The 26,652-nt window shown below is 45.6% G+C and overlaps 1 protein-coding gene across 4 annotated transcripts in view; it reads left to right on the forward strand.

The window, feature by feature from the left end:
• The window catches only part of LOC141063233 (putative helicase MOV-10), a 101,190-nt gene that overhangs the window by 10,699 nt on the left and 63,839 nt on the right, over positions 1-26,652 (forward strand). The window contains exons 1-2 of one of the 4 annotated variants that reach the window (XM_073557302.1): positions 20,651-21,144; positions 22,698-22,791. In XM_073557302.1, the coding sequence (XP_073413403.1) occupies positions 21,074-21,144; positions 22,698-22,791 (165 nt within the window). In that variant the 5' untranslated portion in view covers positions 20,651-21,073. Of the gene's footprint in view, positions 1-20,650; positions 21,145-22,389; positions 22,428-22,561; positions 22,587-22,697; positions 22,792-26,652 lie in introns of those variants that run through there. The other 3 variants (XM_073557303.1, XR_012224846.1, XM_073557301.1) reach the window with 3 other exon arrangements.

Raw genomic sequence — 26,652 nt, forward strand, 5'->3', positions numbered from 1 at the left:
AAGTATCGGCTTTTGATTCCTTGATTCATTACCTGGATGATTGTTTGTGTATCGGTCCGGCTAATTCTGGTTGTTGGGAGAGGTTACTTAGAGCGTTGGAATGGGTTGCGGAGCGTTTTGTTGTACCGCTTGCTCCCGGTAAAACAGAGGGGCCTTGTACATGCCTATAGTTTTTGTGATTCGTGATTGATTCGGTAAAATGTGAGTTCCGTTTGAGGGAGGATAAGGTAAAGGCGTTGCGGATGAGATGTCTCGGGCAAGACGGTTGAAGAAATTGTCGTTGAGAGAGGTGCAGTCACTACTTGTGAATTTGACTTTTGCTTGTCGCATTATTACAATGGGTCGGGTCTTTTCTCGGCGGTTGGCGAGCGCTACCGTGGGAGTGCAGGCTCCGCATCATTTTGTTCGGCTTTACAGTGAACATAAGGCTGATTTGGAATTGTAGGACTATTTTTTGGAGCAATACAATGGACGTTTTTTGCTAATGGAGGAGGCAGTTGTAAATGATGACTTGAAGTTGTTCACAGATGTGTGTGATGGAGTGTGTTTTGGGTCATATTTTAGGGGCCTGTGGTGTGCGGCTGCATGGCCTGAGGAGTGGTTTCAACTGGGCCCTGTTAGGGATATTGTTTTGTTGGATATTTTGCCTACACTGGTGACTGTGAACCTATGGAAGGAGGAGTTTCGGGACAGAAGGATCCGTTTTAATTGGGACAACATGTGAGTTGTGTGTTCCATTAACAGCTTGACGGCGTCCTCTCCTCCAGTGATTCGAGTCCTGCGGCAGTTAATTTTGACTTGTTTTTATCGCTTAATGCTCATGTGACGGCTTCTCAGGTGCCAGGTATTAGGAATTCCATTGCTGATTCTTTATCTCATTCACAGTGGTAGCGTTTTCGGTAATTGTCCCCGGATGCGGAAGAAGCGGGTTTCTTTGAGTCCAGCCGGGCTTTGGAAGGTGGTCTCAGGGCTGCAGAGCCTTTCAGACGGGCATCTCTGTCTTCTATTACTTGGTCGATCTATCAGTCAGTATGGATTTAACCGTAATACAAAATTTTGGAAAAGGGTACTGTATCAGCAGATCCCAGGTGTTTCCAGTCTAGGGGTAATTATAAATCTCCATCCATATTTGAGAGGAACAGAGGCCGCTATCTGCAGACCGGATATAACTTCAAGAGAAATGTGCTGTCTTCCAGGTGCAAAAATTAAAGATGTGTCTGACAGGATATCAGGACTCTTCAGACCTACAGATGACTACCCATTCCTGCTACTACATGTGGGGACAAATGACACCGCAAGAAACGACCTGGAAACCATCTGCAGAGACTTTGAAGACTTAGGCAAGAAAGTGAAAGAACTGGGAGCGCAGGTGGTCTTCTCTTCCATCCTCCCAGTGGATGGCCATGGAACAAGGAGGTGGAATAAGATTCTGCAGGTGAACAACTGGCTACGTCGATGGTGCCGTCAGCAACGATTTGGATTTCTGGATCACGGAGTGAACTACTTATACGATGGACTACTTGCTAGAGATGGGGTGCACCTTACGAAGACTGGAAAGCAGGTATTTGGAAGTCGCCTTGCTACACTTGTAAGGAGAGCTTTAAACTAGAACAACATGGGAAGGGAAGCAAAAGACCAGAAAAAGCCATACACCTGACAAATGCTACTGAGAACTCTGCTATTAGAAGTGGAAAGGAAGAACAAAGACGAAAGAATCTAATTAAAAAAAATATTGGAGAAAGAGAAACCAATCACAAACTAAAATGTTTCTATACTAATGCACAAAGCATGGGCAACAAACAAGGAGAATTGGAACTACTAACACAGGAAAAGAAATATGATGTCATTGGAATCACTGAAACTTGGTGGGACAATACACATGATTGGAATACAAGACTAGAAGGATACAACTTATTTGCAAGAAACAGACTTGATAAACGAGGAGGGGGTGTCACATTGTATGTTAGAAATGCGTATATCTGCACAGAGATTGAAGCTTCAGAGACTGGGAGTTCTGTGGAAACTGTTTGGGTAAGAATACAAGGACAGAACAATGGAAAGGACACCATTGTAGGCATTTACTACAGGCCGCCTGTGCAAGCTGAAGATATGGATGAACTCTTTATGCATCAAATGGCCAAGTTCTCCAAAAAATATGACATAGTTGTCATGGGAGATTTCAACTATCCAGACATTTGTTGGGAATCTCTCTCAGGCAAAACTAACAGGTCAAGGAAATTCTTATCCTCTCTTGCTGACAACTTTATCTTCCAAAAGGTAAAGGAGAAAACAAGGGGAACTGCTACCTTGGATCTAATCCTTATAAACAGGGAGGAAATGGTTGAGGAGGTAAAAGTGGCTGGGACCCTAGGAGGTAGCGACCATGCTATTTTAGAATTTTGGATAACTAGAGGCGGAAGACCTGTGAAGACTCAGACGTCAAGGTTAGATTTCAGAAAGGCAGATTTTAAGGGATTCAGAAAGAGAATTGGAGGGATCCAATGGCTGGATATCCTTAAAGACAAAAATGTCCAGGAAGGATGGGAAATCTTGAAAAATGAAATTCTCAAAGCACAGTTGTTAACAATTCCGAAAAGAGGGAAGAATAGGAAGCATTTAAGGAAACCAGGATGGATGAACACAGAACTTAAGCACATGCTAAAAAGGAAGCAAAAAATGTTTATAAAATGGAAAGAAGGAGGCATATCTAAAGAAGAATATAATGCTGTCTGCAGAACCTGCAAGGCACAAATCAGATTATCTAAAGCTGAAAATGAATTGAGGCTTGCAAGAGATGTCAAAAGCAATAATAAAAGATTTTGGGGATATGTCAAAAGTAAAAGAAAAGTCAAAGATGCTATAGGATTTTTACAGGATGAAAATGATGAAATGGTAAGACAGGATGTTGAGAAGGCTGAACTTTTAAATTCCTATTTTGCATCTGTTTTCTCTCAGAAAGGAAATGTAACATCAACTGTTATTCACTGTCCTATTAAGGGAATAGAAGAATCCAGGATATCTATAAACAGAAAGATAGTGAGGAAACACTTAGCTAACCTAAATGTATTCAAGTCTCCAGGTCCAGATGAATTACACCCCAGAGTACTGAAGGAGATAGCAGAAGAAATTTTTGAACCCCTCTCCATAATCTTTGAAAATTCTTGGAGAACAGGAGAAGTGCCAGAAGACTGGAGAAGAGCAAATGTTGTTCCTATCTTCAAAAAGGGGGAGAAGGTGGACCCAGTCAACTATAGGCCGGTGAGTCTGACTTCTATACCAGGAAAGATCTTTGAACAAATTATTAAACAACATGTATGTCAATACCTGGATAAGAATGAAGTGATTAAACAGAGTCAGCATGGGTTTGTAACTAATAAGTAGAGTTGAGCGATACCGTCCGATACTTCAAAGTATCGTATCGGATGGTATCGGCCGATCTTTAAAAAAAGTATCGGTATCGCCGATTCCGATACCGGAAGTCCCATTCAAGTCTATGGGACTTCCGGTATCGGAATAAGAAAAACCCTTTCCTGCCCTTGTACAGCCTCTCTGGGGTCTGTACGGGCCTTTCGGGGGGCTGTGCCGGCCTGCCAGGGGGTCTGTGCAGGCTCCGGTGGTCTGTGCCGGCCTGCCGGTGGTCTGTGCAGGCTCCGGGGGGCTGTGCCGGCCTGCCGGGGGGCTGTGCCGGCCTGCCGGGGGGCTGTGCCGGCCTGCCGGGGGGCTGTGCAGGCTCCGGGGGGCTGTGCCGGCCTGCCGGGGGGCTGTGCCGGCCTGCCGGGGGGCTGTGCCGGCCTGCCGGTGGTCTGTGCAGGCTCCGGGGGTCTGTGCAGGCATCGTCCGATGGGACTACAAGTCCCATCGGGCGATGCCTGCTACCATGACAGTGATTGACACATTAGCCAATGATGGGACAGTAGTAGTCCCATCATCCGGCTAATGTGTTAAATGTAAAAAAAAAAAAAAAAAAAAAATTACATGCTACATACATACAACATGCATACTACATACATGCTACATTCATACTACATACTACATACATGCTACATTCATACTACATAAATACTACATGCAACATACATACCACATATATACTACATGCATGCTACATACATACTGCATGCTACATACATACCACATATATACTACATACATACTACATGCATGCTACATGCATGCTACATGCTACATACATAACACATATATACTACATGCATGCTACATACATACTACATACTACATATATACTACATGCATGCTACATACTACATGCTACATACATACTACATATATACTACATGCATGCTACATACATACTGCATGCTACATGCATGCTACATACATACTACATACATACTACATGCTACATACATACTACATATATACTACATACATACTACATACATACTACATGCATGCTACATGCATGCTACATACATACCACATACATAACACATATATACTACATGCATGCTACATACATACTACATGCTACATACATACCATATACATACTACATGCATGCTACATACATACTACATGCTACATACATACTACATATATACTACATGCATGCTACATACATACTGCATGCTACATGCATGCTACATGCATGCTACATACATACTACATGCTACATACATACCACATATATACTACATACATACAATACATTCATACAATACATACATAGACATACAGTACATATAACATAGAGTAACATACTTACCAATACTTGTCACATTGTTCCCCGAAGCCATTGTCTTTCCGGAATAAATATTAACATAACAAACCACAAAAATACTCACCCACGATCCGAAGCAGTCCACGAGTGTGTCCCACGACGATCTTGGGTAGAGAACGGCAGCATCAGATGATGCTGCCGTTCTCTACGGGCTGCAGGAATCCAATGACGGAAGGTAGGTATCCTTCCGCACTGTATTCCTCCGCCACTTAAAAAAAAAAAAGTCCCTAGTCTCACTTTATGCCATTGCTGCGTGGGAATTTCCCACACAGCAATGGCATAAAGTGAGACTAGGGACTTTTTTTTTTTTAAGTGGCGGAGGAATACAGTGCGGAAGGATACCTACCTTCCGTCATTGGATTCCTGCAGCCCGTAGAGAACGGCAGCATCATCTGATGCTGCAGTTCTCTACCCAAGATCGTCGTGGGACACACTCGTGGACTGCTTCGGATCGTGGGTGAGTATTTTTGTGGTTTGTTATGTTAATATTTATTCCGGAAAGACAATGGCTTCGGGGAACAATGTGACAAGTATTGGTAAGTATGTTACTCTATGTTATATGTACTGTATGTCTATGTATGTATTGTATGAATGTATTGTATGTATGTAGTATATATGTGGTATGTATGTAGCATGTAGTATGTATGTAGTATGTATGTAGCATGCATGTAGCATGTAGTATGTATGTAGCATGCATGTAGTATATATGTAGTATGTATGTAGCATGCATGTAGTATATATGTAGCATGTATGTAGTATGTATGTGGTATGTATGTAGCATGTAGTATGTATGTAGCATGCATGTAGTATATATGTAGTATGTATGTAGCATGTAGTATGTATGTAGTATGTATGTGGTATGTATGTAGCATGTAGTATGTATGTAGCATGCATGTAGTATATATGTAGTATGTATGTAGCATGTAGTATGTATGTAGTATGTATGTAGTATGTATGTGGTATGTATGTAGCATGTAGTATGTATGTAGCATGCATGTAGTATATATGTAGTATGTAGTATGTATGTAGTATGTATGTGGTATGTATGTAGCATGTAGTATGTATGTAGCATGCATGTAGTATATATGTAGTATGTAGTATGTATGTAGTATGTATGTGGTATGTATGTAGCATGTAGTATGTATGTAGCATGCATGTAGCATGCATGTAGTATGTATGTAGCATGCATGTAGTATGTATGTAGCATGCATGTAGTATGTATGTAGTATGTATGTAGTATGTATGTAGCATGCAGTATGTATGTAGCATGTATGTAGTATGTATGTAGTATATATGTAGTATGTATGTAGCATGTAGTATGTATGTAGCATGCATGTAGTATATATGTAGTATGTATGTAGCATGCATGTAGTATGTATGTAGTATGTATGTAGTATGTATGTAGCATGCAGTATGTATGTAGCATGTATGTAGTATGTATGTAGTATATATGTAGTATGTATGTAGCATGCATGTAGTATGTATGTAGCATGTAGTATGTATGTAGTATATATGTAGTATGTATGTAGCATGTAGTATGTATGTAGCATGCATGTAGTATGTATGTAGTATTTTTTTTTTTTTTTTTTTTTAACATTTAACACATTAGCCGGATGATGGGACTACTACTGTCCCATCATTGGCTAATGTGTCAATCACTGTCATGGTAGCAGGCATCGCCCGATGGGACTTGTAGTCCCATCGGACGATGCTTGCACAGACCCCCGGACATCAGCACAGCCCCCCGGCAGGCCGGCACAGCCCCCCGGCAGGCCGGTACAGACCCCCACAGGGTGCACAGACCACCGGCAGGCCGGCACAGCCCCCCGGCAGGCCGGCAGAGACCCCGGGCAGTCCACACAGCCCCCCGGCAGGCCGGCACAGACCCCCGGCAGGCCGGCAGAGACCCCCGGAAGGCCCGAAATGACGGCGCATCATGATGCGCACACACCGCGCATCATGATGACGTCAGGCCGTCAATCAACTGAACTTCCGATTCCGATGCCGAATTCCGATATTGAAAAAATATCGGAAGTCGGTATCGGAATTCCGATACAGCAAGTATCGGCCGATACCCGATACTTGCGGTATCGGAATGCTCAACACTACTAATAAGTCATGTCAGACTAATTTAATTTCCTTCTATGATGGTATTACTGATTGGGTGGATCAAGGAAATGCTGTAGATATAGTATATCTTGACTTCAGCAAAGCATTTGACAAAGTCTCTCATACAATCCTTATTGAAAAAATGACTAAGTATGGAATGGACAAGGCAACTGTTAGGTGGATTCATAACTGGCTTAGTGATCGGACCCAAAGAGTGGTCGTAAATGGCTGCACATCCAGTTGGAAGAATGTCTCAAGTGGGGTACCACAGGGCTCTGTCCTGGGCCCTGTATTGTTCAACATCTTTATCAACGATTTAGATGAAGGAATTGAGGGTAAACTGATTAAATTTGCTGATGACACAAAGCTAGGAGGGATAGCTAATACTAGAGAAGAGAGAGAGGATTCAAAAAGATTTAAATAAACTGGAGAAGTGGGCAGCAACTAACAGAATGGTTTTTAACAGGGAGAAATGCAAAGTACTACATCTGGGCAATAAAAATGAAAAAAGCATATATAGAATGGGAGGAATAGGGCTAAGTGACAGCACATGTGAAAAAGACTTGGGTATACTAATAGATCACAGACTGAATATGAGTCAACAGTGTGATGCAGCAGCAAAAAAGGCAAATGCAATTCTAGGATGTATTAACAGAAGCATACAGTCTAGATCACGTGAAGTAATTATTTCCCTCTACTCCTCTTTGGTCAGACCTCATCTGGAATATTGTGTCCAATTTTGGGCACCACATTTTAAAAAAGACATCAACAAACTGGAGCAAGTTCAGAAAAGAGCGACCAGAATGGTGACCGGTCTGCAAACCCTGTCTTATGAGGAAAGGTTGCAGGATTTGGGAATGTTTAGTTTGCAAAAGAGAAGACTGAGAGGAGACTTATTAGCTGTCTACAAATATCTAAAGGGCTGTCACATTGTAGAAGGATCAACTTTATTCTCATTTGCACAAGGAAAGACTAGAAGCAATGGGATGAAGCTGAATGGGAGGAGACACAGATTAGATATTAGAAAAAACTTTTTGACAGTTAGAGTGATCAATGAGTGGAACAGGCTGCCACGAGAAGTGGTGAGTTCTCCTTCAATGGAAGTCTTCAAACAGAGGCTGGACAGACATCTAACTGGGATGATTTAGCGAATCCTGCTTTGAGCAGGGGGTTGGACCAGATGGCCCAGGAGGTCCCTTCCAACTCTACGATTCTATGATTCAGGATTCAGACAAAGACAATCGCAGGCTCAGTATGGATTAGAAAAGAATACTTGAAAAAGGGTAATGTTTTACAAGTGTTCAGCTGCATACAGTGTTGGTGTCATTTTAAATCTCCTTATATTTTACCAGAGTAAGACAAAAACTCTCACAGGCTCAGTATGGATTACACAGAATATAAAAATGAGAAAAAGGGAAATGTATTCGAAACGTACACCAGTATACAGTGTTGGGGTACTTTGAAATCTTCGTATATATTTCAGTCTCAGTAAGCCAGTCCAGACTCTCCGCTACAGGAAGCTAGATGGATAAAAGTACAGACGGAAAGTCGAGTGATTTCAGAAATGTTTGAATTACTAATCATGGGAAAACCTCCCAGGAGAATTAGCAGAGGCAATGCTGACCCTCAATTACTTTTACTGTGGATACAGCGAAAATGGAAATTAGTGAAGAAAGGGTTGCTGTATCGCAGTAGCGTCGATCCCATCACCGTTACTCGTCTCCATCAAATTGTGATCAAAGGGAGAGCTATAGACATGTTCCTCACTGCCTATTATGATCTGTCTGGTCACTTTGGAGTGCAAAACACAGAAGCCACAGGCCGTAGGGGATTCTATTGGATTGTCATGAGAGGAGACATTGAAAAATGGTGGCAGGAATGTCACACGTCCGTGACTATGAAAACTATGAAAGGTGATCATAAAGCACCACTGCATCTGATTGTGAGTTGACATCCATTACAAATGGTAGCCATTGATCATGTGAAGGTAGATGCCAGCAGGACAGGACATAGCTACATCTTAACCATCATCGATCAGTACACCAAATTTGTAGTGGCCATCCCTGTGAAGGATTTAACTGGCCAGACTACACAGCGGTGTAGCAGGGAGAGGTAAGTATTGCAAGTGCTGTGACCCTGAGCAAGCAGGGGGGTCCCACTCGTGGGCGCCGGTACTGACACAGAGTCCCTCATAGTACGGCAGTGTGTCTGACGGCGAGTGGGCCCCCCCACCGTCAGAGACACTTTATTGTGCTATGAGAGGCCCTGTGCAGGTGCCGTTGCCCAAGGGTAGGCCCACACCAGTTCAGGGCAACAGCACTGCATCCACCACATTAACCCAGTGTGCAGTGATGGACACGTAATGGCCCTGGCCATGCCTACTGGCCCATGCATCCGTTGTGAGGTGCACCTTTCCACTCACTGATTGTTTTAGTGCATGGACAATGCGGTCTTTCACATACCGGTGGAGGGCAGGGATGGCTTTTTGAGAAAAGATGTGCCGACTGGGTAGGTCATAGTGTGGGGCAGCATAGGCCATGAGCTCTCAAAAAGCTTTGCTTTCAAAAAAATGGAAGGGCATCATCTCTAATGAGATCAGTTTGGCAATGTAGGCGTTCAAAGCCAGTGTACGCGGATGAGAGGATGAGTACTTTCTTGTCCTACTGAGAGTGTCTGGTAGGGTGAGCTGGACTTGAGAGCTGCATATGGGGGAACTAGCGTTGGACCGGACAGACTGAGAAGGGGTTGGTGATGGTGAGGGTGTTGATGGCCTAGATTCAGTGTTTCATCGTGAAAATGTTGTGATTGCCTGACTGCTTTGGCCTAGCGACGACACCTCAACATTTCTTGATGGTGGTGTGCTTAGCGGTGGCCTTAAAGTGGGGGAAGTGATGGAGCATTGCCGGCTACCTTCAGTCGGAGCAGGTGCACATGTGCTACCTGAGGTTTTGTAGTCCGTCCATGCTTGCAAGTGCATGTTGGTTAAATGTCTAAGCATGCAACTGTTATTCAAATTTCGTAGATTTTTCCCTCTACTAAAGGTCCACCTGTCAAGGAGCTACACCGTGTGTGTTTCTAATAATTTCTCACCACATCCAACCCAGAAAATCCTTTTGGGCATAGTACCACAATTTGGTCACTGAGCTCTGCTTGGTTTCCATCCATTGTTATTTGCAAACATCTACAGAGTTGCCAATAAATAACTTAACCACCAAAATGAGTGGCAAAAGCCTGTTGCTGGTGGAAAGGGGAACAGGCATGTTGCAAAGGGAAAAAAAGGTTGTGTCCATGGGGTAGGTGCTAAAGCAACTGGAACATCTGCTGAAGAAAGACCATCTTCCAGCCAAAGTAAGATGTCTACTTCTTTTCGTGGACAATCGGATATGATCCCTTTCTTGCGGACACGCCAATCACAAATTCCTGATGAGGCACAAAAAGAGCAGGTGCTTTAACCGATTTCAAGTGCTCCCTCAAGTTGGCTCTCGTCCACCTCAACTACAACCTCACAAATACTCCAGTCCTCAGAGTTGTCACCCACCAGCGCACTTGCTTCCTCACAGCTCCCAAGTCTCCAGCCGCCCATCTGAGTATGGTGTATCACAGATGGTTGAGTCTGCAGAGCTGTTTACTCATACTGTCGCCTGGGAATCAGAGGTCTGCTCCAAAGCTTATGTGAGTCCAGGCGAGGAAATGATGTGCACTGATGCCCAGAAGCTTTGTGAGTCAGATCCAGGCCCAGATGAACAAGATTATTCTGAGCATAATCTAGACCCTCGTTCCCAAACTGTAAGTCATGTTTGTGGAGAAAATGAGGAAGATGATGATGAGACTCAGAAACTTGATTGGTCACGGCAGGAAGAGGTCGGTTCTGAGGACGAGGGGTGTGGGAACACAGAGGGTGATGATGCCGAGGTTGGAGATCCCACTTACCGTCAACCCACAGTCCTCCAGTCGATGAGGTCAGCAGAGGAGGTGGAGGAGGATGATAGTGACGAAGAGGTTAGGTTGCGCCTTCCTGGACAGAGATGGAGTACTGGAAGCACGTCAACAACTGCATCCTCAACCACAACTGTACCTGTGAGCAGAAGTCATGGTGGCTCCTCAGGTCGCATGGTCTCTAAGCCTTGCATAGCCTGGGCATTTTTTGAAATTCCAAAGGATGACCCAACGCATGTGATCAGTAAGATTTGTCACCAAAAGCTAAGCAGAGGGCAAAAACTCACCAGTTTGAGTACTTCATGCATGAACCGTCGCATGGATATGAGATGAGGCATAAGGTGCAGTGGGAAGCTTACTGTGCTACAATGCGGCCCAGCAGCCCTGCCCAACCACCGTCTGCCCCATCTTGTGCATCCGCGACCTCTTCATCCTCTGTGACTGGGGGGACAGCAGGCATACATGTGTTTGGACCGAGAACATCCACCTCTTTACCCGCAACAGCCAGTGTGCTTGGCAGGTCGTCCTTTAATTTGGAAGTGGAAACTCCTGCTGGTGTCTCTGCGACCTCGAGAGCACCACATTCAGATCAAGGCAACATAATTGTTCCGCCTGCACCTTCCTCACAGACCAGAAGTTCGCCGGGGACACCCTACTCCATCCCGTCTACGCATGGCGGCCAGCCCTCTGTACCGACCCTAGGATGAGGTCGGCCACGAGGTCGGCGACTTACGCGCCAAAGTCGCGTTTCAAAAGTTTGTTTTGCGCTCTTTTTCAGCCAATCAGGATCCACGGACGCTGTGGGCAACGTGATGACATAGGCAGGGGTCACCACCATCTTTCAGAAGGGCATGCAAGTGATTGGCTTGCTTTGGTGGGCGTCACAGGGGGTATAAAAGGGCGTGCATGCCGACCGCCATCTTACTTCTGCCGATCTCAGTATAGGGAGAGGTTGCTGCTGATTCTGTAGGGAGAGCGTTAGGCAGGGAAGAAGACAAAAAAACTGCTTCTGCTGCTAGCGATTTGGCTTGCACGACACACCAGTCACTGTGTGTGCAGTGCAAGGGGAGGCTATATAGTGGTGTATCAGTGGTGTTGGTTGTTGGGCTGCCTTCTAAGGCTTGCTGACATTCCTGCATTGCTGTTTACCCACTGCTCCGCAAACTGCTTTTTTGAAAGCAATCCCAATTTTTTTTTTTTGTCCTGCTGAGAAGAAAAAAAAACTGCTTCTGCTGCTAGCAATTTGGCCTGCACAACACACCAGTCACTGTGTGTGCAGTGCAAGGGGAGGCTATATTGTGGTGTATCAGTGGTGTTGGTTGTTGGGCTGCCTTTTAAGGCTTCCTGACAGGCTGGCATTGCTGTTTACCCACTGCTCTGCAAACTTCTTTTTTAAAAGCAATCCAATCTCCCTTATTCTCTAGTCACTTTTGTCACAGCTGTGCCTTCGAGCCTGTCACATAGCGCTCAGATATTCATTGGGCCTCACACAATCCAAAAGTGTCCAGTGTCCAAAAGTGTGTGCAGAGATTCAAAATCTCCCTTATCCTCTAGTCACTTTTGTCACAGCTGTGCCATCGAGCCTGTCACATAGCGCTCAGATATTCATTGGGCCTCACACAATCCAAAAGTGTCCAGTGTCCAAAAGTGTGTGCAGAGATTCAAAATCTCCCTTATCCTCTAGTCACTTTTGTCACAGCTGTGCCATCGAGCCTGTCACATAGCGCTCAGATATTCATTGGGCCTCACACAATCCAAAATTGTCCAGTGTCCAAAAGTGTGTGCAGAGATTCAAAATCTCCCTTATCCTCTAGTCACTTTTGTCACAGCTGTGCCATCGAGCCTGTCACATAGCGCTCAGATATTCATTGGGCCTCACACAATCCAAAAGTGTCCAGTGTCCAAAAGTGTGTGCAGAGATTCAAAATCTCCCTTATCCTCTAGTCACTTTTGTCACAGCTGTGCCATCGAGCCTGTCACATAGCGCTCAGATATTCATTGGGCCTCACACAATCCAAAAGTGTCCAGTGTCCAAAAGTGTGTGCAGAGATTCAAAATCTCCCTTATCCTCTAGTCACTTTTGTCACAGCTGTGCCATCGAGCCTGTCACATAGCGCTCAGATATTCATTGGGCCTCACACAATCCAAAAGTGTCCAGTGTCCAAAAGTGTGTGCAGAGATTCAAAATCTCCCTTATCCTCTAGTCACTTTTGTCACAGCTGTGCCATCGAGCCTGTCACATAGCGCTCAGATATTCATTGGGCCTCACACAATCCAAAAGTGTCCAGTGTCCAAAAGTGTGTGCAGAGAGTCAAAATCTCCCATATCCTCTAGTCACTTTTGTCACAGCTGTGCCATCGAGCCTGTCACATAGCGCTCAGATATTCATTGGGCCTCACACAATCCAAAAGTGTCCAGTGTCCAAAAGTGTGTGCAGAGATTCAAAATCTCCCTTATCCTCTAGTCACTTTTGTCACAGCTGTGCCATCGAGCCTGTCACATAGCGCTCAGATATTCATGGGCCTCACACAATCCAAAAGTGTCCAGTGTCCAAAAGTGTGTGCAGAGATTCAAAATCTCCCTTATCCTCTAGTCACTTTTGTCACAGCTGTGCCATCGAGCCTGTCACATAGCGCTCAGATATTCATTGGGCCTCACACAATCCAAAAGTGTCCAGTGTCCAAAAGTGTGTGCAGAGATTCAAAATCTCCCTTATCCTCTAGTCACTTTTGTCACAGCTGTGCCATCGAGCCTGTCACATAGCACTCAGATATTCATTGGGCCTCACACAATCCAAAAGTGTCCAGTGTCCAAAAGTGTGTGCAGAGATTCAAAATCTCCCTTATCCTCTAGTCACTTTGGTCACAGCTGTGCCATCGAGCCTGTCACATAGCGCTCAGATATTCATTGGGCCTCACACAATCCAAAAGTGTCCAGTGTCCAAAAGTGTGTGCAGAGATTCAAAATCTCTCTTATCCTCTAGTCACTTTGGTCACAGCTGTGCCATCGAGCCTGTCACATAGCGCTCAGATATCAGTGGGCCTCACACAATCCAAAAGTGTCCAGTGTCCAAAAGTGTGTGCAGAGATTCAAAATCTCCCTTATCCTCTAGTCACTTTGGTCACAGCTGTGCCATCGAGCCTGTCACATAGCGCTCAGATATCAGTGGGCCTCACACAATCCAAAAGTGTCCAGTGTCCACAAGTGTGTGCAGAAATTCAAAATCTCCCCTGTCCTATAGACACCTTGTACCTTGTTTTACATTACTATATAGTTTGTTGAATTTTGTCTACATTTCTACCAAAAATGAGGAAGGCTGGTGGAAGAGGCCGTGGAATTGGGCGGGGGTTGGCAGCTGGTAATGATGGTGTTGGTGGTGGATCTGATGGTAGTGGCAAGAGCAAAATAGGACCGAATGCAGGAGGTGTTGAGCCTGCGTCATCGCCTGGCTACATAAGGCCTCGAACGCTTAGTTTTCTAGGAGTTGGCAAACCGCTTTTAAAGCCAGAGCATCAGGAAAAAGTTTTGTCTTACATTGCTGACTCAGCCTCCAGCTCTATCGCCTCCTCTTCTTCAGTTGTAAAAAGTAAAAGCACTGAGTCGTCATTGGAGGCTTATGTTCATGAACCACACCTTTCCTTGTGTCCTTCACCCCAACCAAGATTGAAGGATGACGCAGGCCATACTACTGATTACTCCATGGAGCTGTTTTCACATACCATGCCTGGATTATCAAGTGAAATGGTGAATTACCCAGGCCAAGATGAATCTGACATGGAGTGCACTGATGCACAGCCGCTGATGGATGATTCTGCTGGTACATTCACTCAGAGCACTACATTGTCCTCGCAGTGTACAGAGCCAGATTCTGACCTTGATGAGACTCAGGTGCCCCTTCCCGCACACTATACCACCATACACAGTGACACAGAGGAAGGTGCACATGACATAGAAGAGGAGGTGATGGATGACCCAGTTGTTGACCCAGATTGGCATCCATTGGGGGAAGAGGGTGCTGCTTCCAATAGCTCAGATGAGGAGCATCCACAGCAGACATCGACATCGCAACAGCTGTTATCTGGCAGGCCCGGAGCACTCCAAAGACAGGTTCCAAACATCAAAAGAGTTGCTGGACAGCTTGTCCAGAGGGTCAAAAGATCACAGCGTGCTAGGCCGCAAAATGTCTGCCAAAGTAGAAAGAGTGCAGTGTGGCACTTTTTTGAACAAAATCCTCATGATCAGGCCAAGGTTATCTGTAAGAAGTGCGCAAAGACCTTTAGCCGAGGGAAAAATCTGAAAAATTTGAATACCAGTTGCATGCTTAGACATTTAACCAGCATTCACTTGCAAGCGTGGACACAACACCAAACCTCAAGTGCCACATGTGCAACTGATCACAACGAAGGTAGTCAGCAACGCTACATTGTTTCCCCCACTGTAAGCCCACCGGTTAGCACAGCAGCAAATGTTGAGGTGTCGTTGCAAGGCCACAGCAGTCAGGGAATCCCACTGTTATATCAACGAAAGACTGATTCTAAGCCATCAGAAAGAACACCAACTCCATCACCATCATCAACCCTCTCTCAGTCCGCCCTGTCCACCGCTACTTCCACCATATGCAGCTCTCAAGTCCAGCTCACCCTCCCAGACACTATGAGTAGGTCAAGAAAGTACTCAGTCTCTCATCCGTGTACACTGGGTTTGAACGCCCACATTGCCAAACTAATCTCGTTTGAGATGATGCCCTTTCGGTTGGTGGAAAGCACAGCTTTCCGCGAACTCATGGCCTATGCAGTACCACGCTATGACCTACCCAGTCGCCACTTCTTCTCTCGCAAAGCCATCCCAGCCCTCCACCATCATGTGAAAGACCGCATTGTCCATGCACTCAAGCAGTCAGTGAGCGGAAAGGTGCACCTCACAACTGATGCATGGTCCAGTCGGCATGGCCAGGGCCGTTACGTGTCCATCACTGCGCACTGGGTTAATGTGGTGGATGCAGGGTCCACAGGGGACAGCGGTGGTGGGACAGTGCTGCCTAGCCCACGGTATAGGAAACAGTTGGCTGTAGGCGTTCGACCCTCCTCCTCCTCCTCCTCCAGAAGAGAAAGCTCGTCCACAGAGCGCAGTCGTACGAACACTCCATCTGCAGCTGCCACTGTTGCACACGATGTGTCCCCCTATCGAGCAGCTAGTGGAAAGCGTCAGCAGGCTGTGTTGCAGATGATGTGTTTGGGCAACAGACACACCGCCGAGGTGCTGGCCGAGTACTTGAAGCGACAAACTGAGTCTTGGCTGGGCAGTGTACATCTTGAGGCAGGCAAGGTAGTTAGTGATAACGGCCGTAATTTTGTGGCAGCCATAGCCCTTTCAAAACTCAGCCATATACCTTGCTTGGCTCACACCTTGAACCTGGTGGTGCAGTGCTTCCTCAAAAATTATCCGGAGTTAACAGCCCTGCTCCAGAAGGTGCGAAGACTGTGCGCGCACATCCGTCGATCGCCTGTACACTCCGTTCGTATGCAGAAGCTGCAGCGATTGCTCCACCTTCCCAACCACCGCCTCATTATCGACATTGCAACAAGGTGGAACTCCACCCTGCACATGGTGGAGCGGCTGTGCGAGCAGAGGCAGGCCATAATGCATTTGTGGGAGGATACACGGCCAGGCACTTTGAGAGCAGACATGGAGTTGACAGGTGTGCAGTGGTCGAAGCTGAAAGACCTCTGTAAAGTCCTTCAGTGTTTTGAGGAATGCACACGGCTGGTAAGCGCAGACGACGCCATCCTAAGCATGAGCATCCCACTTATGCATCTGCTCATGCAAACTTTGACGCACCTTAAGGAGCAGGCGTCTGCAGCCAATGTTGATGAGGAGGAAGAGGAGGAGGGAATCCTTGATGACATTCAGCCATTGTTTGCTCAGGGACCTCTCCTGGACGAGGTGGAGGAAGAAGAGGAGGAGGAGGAGGATGATGGGGATGATTACTTAGGGGAGGAGGATGCATCTCGTGAGGCAAGTGAAAATGTTGGCGTGGCAAGGTCTGGTACAGGGTTTGTGCGTGACTGGAGGGATGTGGATTTGCCAGAAAGTGCTCCTCCAACCAGCACTCGCAGTGCATCATTGACACCGGGAACATTGGCCCACATGTCAGATTATGCCTTGCAGATCCTAAAAAGGGACCCACGCATTGCCAAAATGATGAACGATGACGACTACTGGTTGGCCAGCATCCTGGATCCACGCTATAAAGGCAAATTACAAAACATCATGCCACAGGAGAACCTTGACCTAATATTGGCTAATAAACAAGCAACTCTGGTAAATCGGTTGCTTGAGGCATTCCCAGCACACAGCAGCGGTGATGGTTCTCACACGAGCCGTACGGGCCGGGGGCAGCTTGGCAGAGGTGTTCGTGGTGCACACAGCAGAAGTGGCGTTGGAGACAGGGGTTTCATGACAATGTTGTGGACTGATTTTTCAAGTACCGCTCACACAACTGGTAATACTGCATCGATGGAAAGTGACAGGAGACAGCAGTTGTCAACTATGGTTACAAACTACTTTTCCTCCCATATCGATGTTCTCCCACACAGGTCATTCCCCTTTGACTATTGGTCCGCTAAACTGGACACCTGGCCTGAATTGGCACAATATGCCTTACAGGAGCTCGCTTGCCCAGCTGCAAGTGTGCTATCGGAAAGAGTCTTCAGTGCAGCTGGATCTATCCTGACAGAAAAAAGGACCCGTCTGTCAACCCAAAATGTGGATGATCTAACCTTCATTAAAATGAACCACGCATGGGTTTCCAAGGATTTTGTCCCACCTTCCTCTGATGACACATAGGGTGACAGAAAAATGGCTTGCTTTGGTCCACCTTTTCCTGGGACTTGACCTATTTCACCTTTTGCATCAGCTGAATGTCCAACATCAACATATGCCACATTGTTCGCGGGTAATAATTGTAATCAGTGATCCCCATCACTAACGTTGTTCAGCGGGTTATCTGCACCTGTAAGCGACAAACGCTGGCCTTTTCAGTGTAGCGCACATGCAGCCACGGACATGTAAGGGCATGACACACCAGTTATTGGCCAATCTCATGTGCCAGAGCCTCACGTTTCCCTCTAGTAAGCCGGACTCGGACCGCGGGGCATGACGGAGTCTCATTCGTTAACGGAATTAAGCTTGCAATGTGTGCATCTGTTCTGTAGCTGGCATGGTTGAGGTTTCCCAGGTGGAGTCGAATTTAACCGTAGGCTCCACTCCTGGTGGTGCCCTTCTGGACATTCCTTTAAGGTTCAGCTTTGCAACCATACTGCCCACGTAAAAGAAAAACACTTTGCCTTCATGAACGCTGTTTGGAGGGTCATGACTCGTGGGAATAACGCCGCCCAATCAGTTAACCTGCTAGAGAGATTGTGGGGTCAGAATGATCACAAGAACGGTGAGCAAAAATCCCAGAACCACGCGGGGGGAACTAGTGAATGAACTGCAGAGAGCTGGGACCAATGTAACAAGGCCTACCATAAGTAACACACTACGCCACCATGGACTCAGATCCTGCAGTGCCAGACGTGTCCCACTGCTTAAGCCTGTACATGTCCGGGCCCGTCTGAAGTTTGCTAGAGAGCATTTGGATGATCCAGAGGAGTTTTGGGAGAATGTCCTATGGTCTGATGAAACCAAACTGGAACTGTTTGGTAGAAACACAACTTGTCGTGTTTGGAGGAAAAAGAATACTGAGTTGCATCCATCAAACACCATACCTACTGTAAAGCATGATGGTGGAAACATCATGCTTTGGGGCTGTTTCTCTGCAAAGGGGCCAGGACGACTGATCCGGGTACATGAAAGAATGAATGGGGCCATGTATCGTGAGATTTTGAGTGCAAACCTCCTTCCATCAGCAAGGGCATTGAAGATGAAACGTGGCTGGGTCTTTCAACATGACAATGATCCAAAGCACACCGCCAGGGCAACGAAGGAGTGGCTTCGTAAGAAGCATTTCAAGGTCCTGGAGTGGCCTAGCCAGTCTCCAGATCTCAACCCTATAGAAAACCTTTGGAGGGAGTTGAAAGTCCGTGTTGCCAAGCGAAAAGCCAAAAACATCACTGCTCTAGAGGAGATCTGCATGGTGGAGTGGGCCAACATACCAACAACAGTGTGTGGCAACCTTGTGAAGACTTACAGAAAACGTTTGACCTCTGTCATTGCCAACAAAGGATATATCACAAAGTATTGAGATGAAATTTTTCTTTCTGACCAAATACTTATTTTCCACCATAATATGCAAATAAAATGAAAAAAAAACAGACAATGTGATTTTCTGGATTTTTTTTTCTCAGTTTGTCTCCCATAGTTGAGGTCTACCTATGATGTAAATTACAGACGCCTCTCATCTTTTTAAGTGGTGGAACTTGCACTATTGCTGACTGACTAAATACTTTTTTTCCCCACTGTAACTGCTTTGTGAATCCAACCAACTTCACATTAACCCCTCGCAGTCCTATGCACCTGTGGGATCGCAGGTACGCAGGATGCAGTGACGAGTCGCAGACAGAGCAAGAGCAAACTCAACCTTTATAGGTACTGTATATTATACGGACGACAAAATTTTCCCATGCAGGGAAGCTAGACACAGATACACAAATAACACGATATCAACCAGTACCGCAAGTGCTGGTAACTATACGGCCGCGATATGGCTTACTACGGATCCTTGGACTATAATTAATGAAGTGTCACTTATCAATCTCTGACGTCCTGCAGAGGCTCTGTCCGGGAGATGTCTGTTCGGCGTCTCAGCCGCTGGGCCCAGCCGAAGAAGAGTACAGGCCGCAGCCGCGGTATGGAGCGGGGCAGTGGCGGTCGTGGGTCTCACTCTCCTACACACCTTTGCTATTTGCTATGGTGCCTTCAAGTCTAATTTGAAATACAGAACCAAGTAGAGCATGCTGCAATTTTTTACATGGAGACCATCGGTCCTCTTGTGAAAATGTTCACGTGAACTAGTACATTGACTTGCGTTGGTCTTTGTGCTGTCCGTATGCTACCTGTTTTGCATAGAGACAGCACAAGGACGTTTAATATATTATTCTGAACGAGCCCATAGGCCTGCTTCACACATCTGAAAAAACATACAGATAACTGCCTCATACGCATATATGGGGCAAATAGCACAGTTCCTTGTGGTTGGGCATTGTGATCTGAGCATGGTCCATGTTTCATTGGTGTATGAAACTGAATAAATCCCCCCTATGTGTAAAGGAATTATAAAGGGGTTAAATGAAAACGTGAATGCAGTGTACTAGCAAACATACCATGGGTGCAACCTGTGCAGCTTCACAGGGGTTTAAGGGTGTGTGCACACGCTGCGTAATCTGCAGTGGATTTGGCCCTGCGGAGCTGCAGCAGAATTAGCTGCGGTGTACAGTACCATTATTCCCTATGGGAATTAAAAACCGCTGTGCAGACGCTGCAGAATTTTCCGCTCAGATTTTTCTGCGGATTCCGCAGCGTTTTGCCATCTCCTCCATTGTGGAGATGATAAACCGCAGGTCTTGGATTTTGCAAAATCCGCGCCGATGAATCCGCAGCAGATTCCGCAGCGTGTGCACAAAGAGGTAAGGTGGCCCTGTTCTACCTCCACAGCAAGTGGAATTGTGAATTATGAGAAGATATTGGACTGCAAAGGGCCCATATGTTGTCCTAGCCAGGGCTGAAGTGTTGGTAAGCCAAACCTCCTCAATTTCCCTGACTCCGACCTCACTGACCCACCTCCCTACTGAGCATGGACATAAAGTGCAGCACAGATTCATCTCCACTAAAAGCCGAGATCCTTAGATCAGGAACAGAACAGACATTTATAGGACATTTCATAACTTTCCCAAATTCTTATGAAAAAATTACAGCACATCCTGCACTGAACGACTGTATCCAATTTATTATATAATTTAGGAGTCTGAGTCGGTCCATTTTATGCCGACTCCACCAAAATGGACTTTGACTCCAGCGCCCTGGTCCCTGTCTGTGCCCGCTCTTATTGCAGTCAGTACTGAAGTGAAACTACGGAATTATAATCCAGGGAGTGACAAAATGTTTCATTTACTGCACTATCTAGGGTATTATTCTGGTTAGCAGAGGAGAAAATAACTGCAACCTGCCATGAAAGCATTAGTGGTAATAGCATTCACACCCAGGTGCGCTCTGGGCGTCAGATTCATTCTTAAGAAGCGAACATAGCACTCCAGGCAGGGACCATCGTCAGTCAGCCTGGTTGTGTGCATGAGCACCATGTACTACTCTGCGCTTCCTCCGAGGCAGTGGAGCCCAGTCTACACAGCTGACAGTAGAGGGTAGGTGGCTGAACATTAAGGTTTTACAACAAATCACTAAAAGTGGAACCTACCAGTTGTGCACTTTTTATTCTGAACAGATTAATGGTATTTAAATCCATTTGATATCCTTACAGCCATGTTTCCTTTTAAGACTCTTTCAGACTAATTTATTTGTAATCCTGTATTTCACTGGGTTGTTTTTTTTTGCTGCTTTAAAATACAGGGTCTTGGTAACCAATTGGGCTATTCCTGTGGTTGTGTTTCATGTTTGACCTCGTTGGGCTGCGTTCCCACTACGAGCTTTTGATGTTGCAGACTCTCTGCACCTATTAAGTAATTACTTGTACAGCAGGCATGAGCTGTCTATTAATTTTTTTTTTTTTTTTTTCTTTAATGCTCTATAACAGCTAACACAGGTCTGGGCTAAAACAATGTGTTAATAGTTAAAAACAAAAAAAAAAAAAAAAACCCACAGTGGGCAAGATATTCCTATAAGTTTTATCCACTTTGCTGGAGCTTTCAAATGCTGTGTTTTGTGCCTGAGGGAACTACAGTGTCAAAATCTCATTTGTTGAAACTTAACCTTTTTGGGTTTAAAAAAAAAAAAAAAAACTTGGTAATGATATCTGGTTCTGCAGTTTGGCCCATTCACTTAGGCTGTGTGCACACGATGCGGAATGCTCTGCGGATTTGGCCGCGCGGATTTTGTAAAATCCGCAGGTAAATCTGCAGGTCAAAAGACCTGCTGATTAGCCTGCGGTTTTTCATCTCCACAATGGAGGAGATGGCAAACTGCAGCGGAATCCGCAGAAAGAATTGACATGTCAATTCTTTCTGTGGTTTTGAAACCGCAGCAAATCCGCGCGGAAAATTCCACAGCGTCTGCACAGCTTTTTTTTTTTTTTTTTTTTTCCATAGGTTAGAATGCTACTGTACACCCCAACAAAAACTGCTGCGGATCCGCAGCAGCCTCCGCAGCGTGTGCACACACCCTTAGGGGTATATTCACATGACACTGTTCCTACACGTCCTTTGGTGATTCCATGAGGACCTTGCTCTGTCCTGGTAGCTGCGCTTCCTAGTTCTGTTATGCGTAGACGTATCGCTTGTCCAGGCCACATTGCTCTCCAGTTCTGTGTATCCTGCTAGCCCAGTGTTTCTGAACTCCAGTCCAATCTAGCCCTTCTTTTTGCTGCCTGACCTGAATAGTAATTCCACCCTCCAATCAATTATACCTCTCTGCAGGAATGGGCTGTAGATGTGTACAAAATTCTTCCCATGCAGCCCAACGAGGGTGCGGAGTGAGTAGAGGCTCTCAAGTATCATGGAGGACGCGCATAGTTTTGGATGCTAAACTAGCCTCGTTGCCCTCTTGCCTCACTGTCAAACCTTTGCACATATATTTGGTGCTTTTGAGAAAAAAATATCTAAAAATCGCTTGATAGAAATCAACGCTGGCAGTATGTGTGTTTGGGTGTATTCTAATTGCAGAGTAATTATTATAGAATTGCTTGTGTAATAATTTAAGAATAGTTAAATTGATTTTTAATTTGTTTTAAATTCCTTACTAGGTATGATGTTTTTCCAAACTTTTCTGGTGCCCTTTATGGCCTTAAAACGGCAGGAAAACTTTCCAGAAAAGGAGACTCCATTCATCTGAGCCAGGTAGGTTATTTTCCACTAGATTAATGCTACGTTATGGGATTTCTAACACCCTACCGCCCTATGAGAGATAGTACTATTGTACTGCTCTCAATGTGATTCGGCAAACTTGCAGAGTTTGGCAAAGTGGGGAAGAGCATATTCTGCTCGCCATGGCAAAATATTTGTCCACGTCCTTACCCGCACCCCCTTGCCACACCTATTTTATAATTTTCTTTCTGGCAAAATAAAATGTTAGAAATTGATGGACAACCCCTTTTAAAGCTGTGTTCACACTACTGCGTAAAACCTTCCACTGTCTTGTTGCATTATTGCAGAGATGGGGAACCTCCAGCACAAAGGTGTTTTTTATGACCACAATGTGCTTTTCTCTGGCCCCCCCCCCCGGGTAGATTCCCGGGAACTTCAGTGCTGTAGCTCCATTTCGTTAGCAGCCAGGCCTTTTCCTTCTCATACTGCGAGCATGTGCACGCAATGTCTTCTAATGAACGTTGCAGCTCATGCAAGGAGCGATTATGTCAGGATGTACTTCGTCCACTGAGTTAGTGCTCTCTGCGCTCCCATCCCACTACTGAAGATGGCAGCCCCAGCGTCTCCTATGTGATGTACAGTATATGCTTCACATCTCCCACTCCCGGAGTTCTTTAAATGTAACGTGTAATATAAACGTAGAGGCGTTGCTCCTTGTGCAAATCCTGTGGCTCTAGTTTCAATACCAGATTGTACATTGTACAACACTGGAGAAGGCGTGAGTTCGTTACAGACGGCTGCAGCTCCGACCCCTGGTGTGTAGTGTGCACCTATAAGGGCAGAGACACACTGGCGTATTTTTCGTCTGAGAATCGCATCGTAAAACTCACACTGGCTGTCTCCTCTCCTGACCTGAGCTTGACAGCTGCATAGTAATCCGTCATGCTCTGGTCTGGAGAGGTGCCGGCCAGTCCGTGCTATGCGATTATTGCATGAGAAATTCGGCAGTGTGACTCCAACCTAATGCACATTTTGAGAATCAGAAAAAAATGTGGGATATTGCAGGCACTGCCAGTGGATAAAGGCTGAACATAAGTAAGGTAGATGGAATAGTGTTTTTATTATTGTATTACGCATTTTGGAGTTGATCCAACTTCTTCCTCAGATGCATTTAAACAGGTTGTCACCTCTGACCTTTTTTTAAAAGGGTCCGTGATGTTACAATTCGCATCATGCATGATTATCAACCATAAAAGAATTCCTGGCATGTATATTGAAATTTAAGGCACACTACAGGGATCGAAGCCGAGTAAGGGCGCCAAATGCAAAGTGCCAACCACCATGGTCAGGTGGGACCACCAATTAGGGACAACCAGAATGTATTTGATTTATTTGTGGCTATTTCTATTAAATATATATAATTTTTTTTTTTTTTTTCATTCCTCTGGATGGTATCTTCTTGTAAGCTCATTGGCTAGTGCCATTCACTCAGAGCCACTGAACTCATTGGCTACAGCGCTGTCATAAGGACATCCAAACTATATAATATATGATCTCTTATATTGTTTATGTATGTATATAAGGTTTGTGTACTGTACATGCATTTGTGTATTGTGTACATGCAGTTGGGTGTGAGTATTTTAGTAAGACTCATATGCCAAACATGTTCACATAAAGAGATGTAAATCGCATCTTAACAGAGTCCATATGGATTTGGAGATTCAGACAGGCCATCATTTTAATATCCACATAACAGCACCTTTTTTTTAGGAAAAAAAAAACCTCCCCCACTTTTCAAGTGATCACATAATCACGCATGCTGAGAAGACCTTCTTCAAATCCCATCAAAGGTTTTGAATTGCATTTAAGTCAGTTATCTATGGCAGACACTCCAGAATCTTTTAGTACTTTTAACATCAATTCTTTGCGGACTTTGAGGATTGCTTGGGATTATTATCCTGTTGAAAGGTCCAATGATGCTCAAGCTTCATCTGCCTCCTAGTAAGCATGACTTTTTCTGCTAGGATTTCTTGATACTTGTGGAGCTCCTCTTACCCTCCACATACTGAAAGTTTTTCGTGCCAGAGGAAGGAAAGTGGCTCCAGAGCCACTGCCATGCTTCACTGTAGGCTGGGAGGTTTTTCTACACTTGCTTTGTTTTTTGTCCTTAGACATCCTGCAGCTCTAATCCATAGGCCTGAAAAGCTTTAGATCTATTCCATTGCTCCATAAAACAATTGCAAAACCTCTGTACCTTATTTATATTGTCTTAAGCATATTAGTGTTAACTTTTTATTTTGGGTCTTTAGAGCTTTTTACATAATTACTTAGACCTAGGTCTTTTTCAATCTGTCAAGTTCAATTGTACATATTGTCACTAATTTAAACTATAGCCCGCAATGTTGTATATCAAGGAAATCGTCCAGCCCTTTTTTAACCCATTTCTGACATCGGATGTAATATTCCGTCCATGTGCCCTGTGTGTCAACTGATTCTGACAGCTTTTATATTCATAAAGTCAAATGACACTCCTTCCCTTATGGGGTATCGGTGAACTCAGGAGAAATTGTACAACAAATTGTATGGTGCAATGTCTCCTGTTAACCTTATTAAAATGCAAAATTTTGTGCTGAAGACATATTTGTGGGATTTTATTTTCACGGTTCAACGTTATAAACTTCTGTGACGCACCTGAGGGTTCAATATACTCACCACACATCTAGAGCAGTTCCCTTAGGGGTCCAGCTTCCAAAATTTTGTCACTTGTGGGGAATTTAAACTGTTTAGGCACGTCGGGGGCTCTGCAAACGCGACATGGCATCCGCCAATTGTTCCAGGAAATTTTGCATTCAAAAAGTCAAATGGCGCTCCTTTCCTTCTGAGCTCTATCATGCGCCCAAACAGTGGTTTTCTCCCTCATATGGGGTATCGGCATGCTTAGGAGAAATTGCACAACAAATTTTGGGTTTTTTTTTTTTTTTTTTTCCCTTCCCCCATGACAGCATCGTAGACATGAGATGGTATCCGCCCCCAGGAAACAGGAAACCTGTAGCAGAGACATAAGTGGGCGGCACCTCTCTGTTTGGTTTCCTGTTTCCCGCAGGCGGATGCCTGGGGCAGAGTCCATACCTCCGGAGGGATCACCCTCTGATGTCAGCCGCCCAGGAGGCCGAGGTCCGCGGGGAGAGGAAGGCAGCAGGGCGCGTGCACCTGTCAGCCCGGCTCGGTGGGCGCTGCAGCGGTGCTCCTCCTCGTTAGACTCCCCGGCGGCGGCTCCTGTGGGAGGCTGGGTCGGGGGAGGCGTGGCCACCATGACGCTGGCGCCGACGACTTCCGGGGTTGCACAGGAAGTGACGTGTCACGCCGGGGGAGCGGTGTACTGGGCACTTCCGGGAGAGAGCGGTCCCAGAAGCACGCACCGCTCCTACATAAAAGAGTGAGAAGGCAAGGTGCCACCGGTCCCCGAGAGGCTGCATACAGGCTCCGGAGTAGCAGAGCCAGACCAGCAGCCAGGCGGCTAAAGCGTCAGATGGATCCTGAAGGCGAGATGCGTGCACAGGAGGAAGAGCCACAGGCGACCGGGGTACCCAGAGGGCTGGGTGAGTGCCTTTGTAAGGCAACACATAATATTAGCGACTGCCCTATGTCATGTCTCTCTTAGGCTGAGTTCACACGTGGCGTTTTGTTCGCATTTCTGCGGCGGTTTTAACCGCACGATTTTGCCGCGAACAATAAGCATCCCATGCATTCCTATGGGATTCCGCAATGCTGTGCTAATGCTGCGGTTTTTACCGCGGCGGAATTGCTTTGCGGTAAACAAAGCATGCTCATTAATTTCGCTGAATTGCGGCGATCCAGCACCCGTAGGAATGCATTGTTCTTCTTACTTTCCGC

Source organism: Dendrobates tinctorius, unplaced genomic scaffold (assembly GCF_039654945.1).
Source record: "Dendrobates tinctorius isolate UK_male_01 unplaced genomic scaffold, ASM3965494v1 ptg000246l, whole genome shotgun sequence".
NCBI classification, from domain to species: Eukaryota; Metazoa; Chordata; class Amphibia; order Anura; family Dendrobatidae; genus Dendrobates; species Dendrobates tinctorius.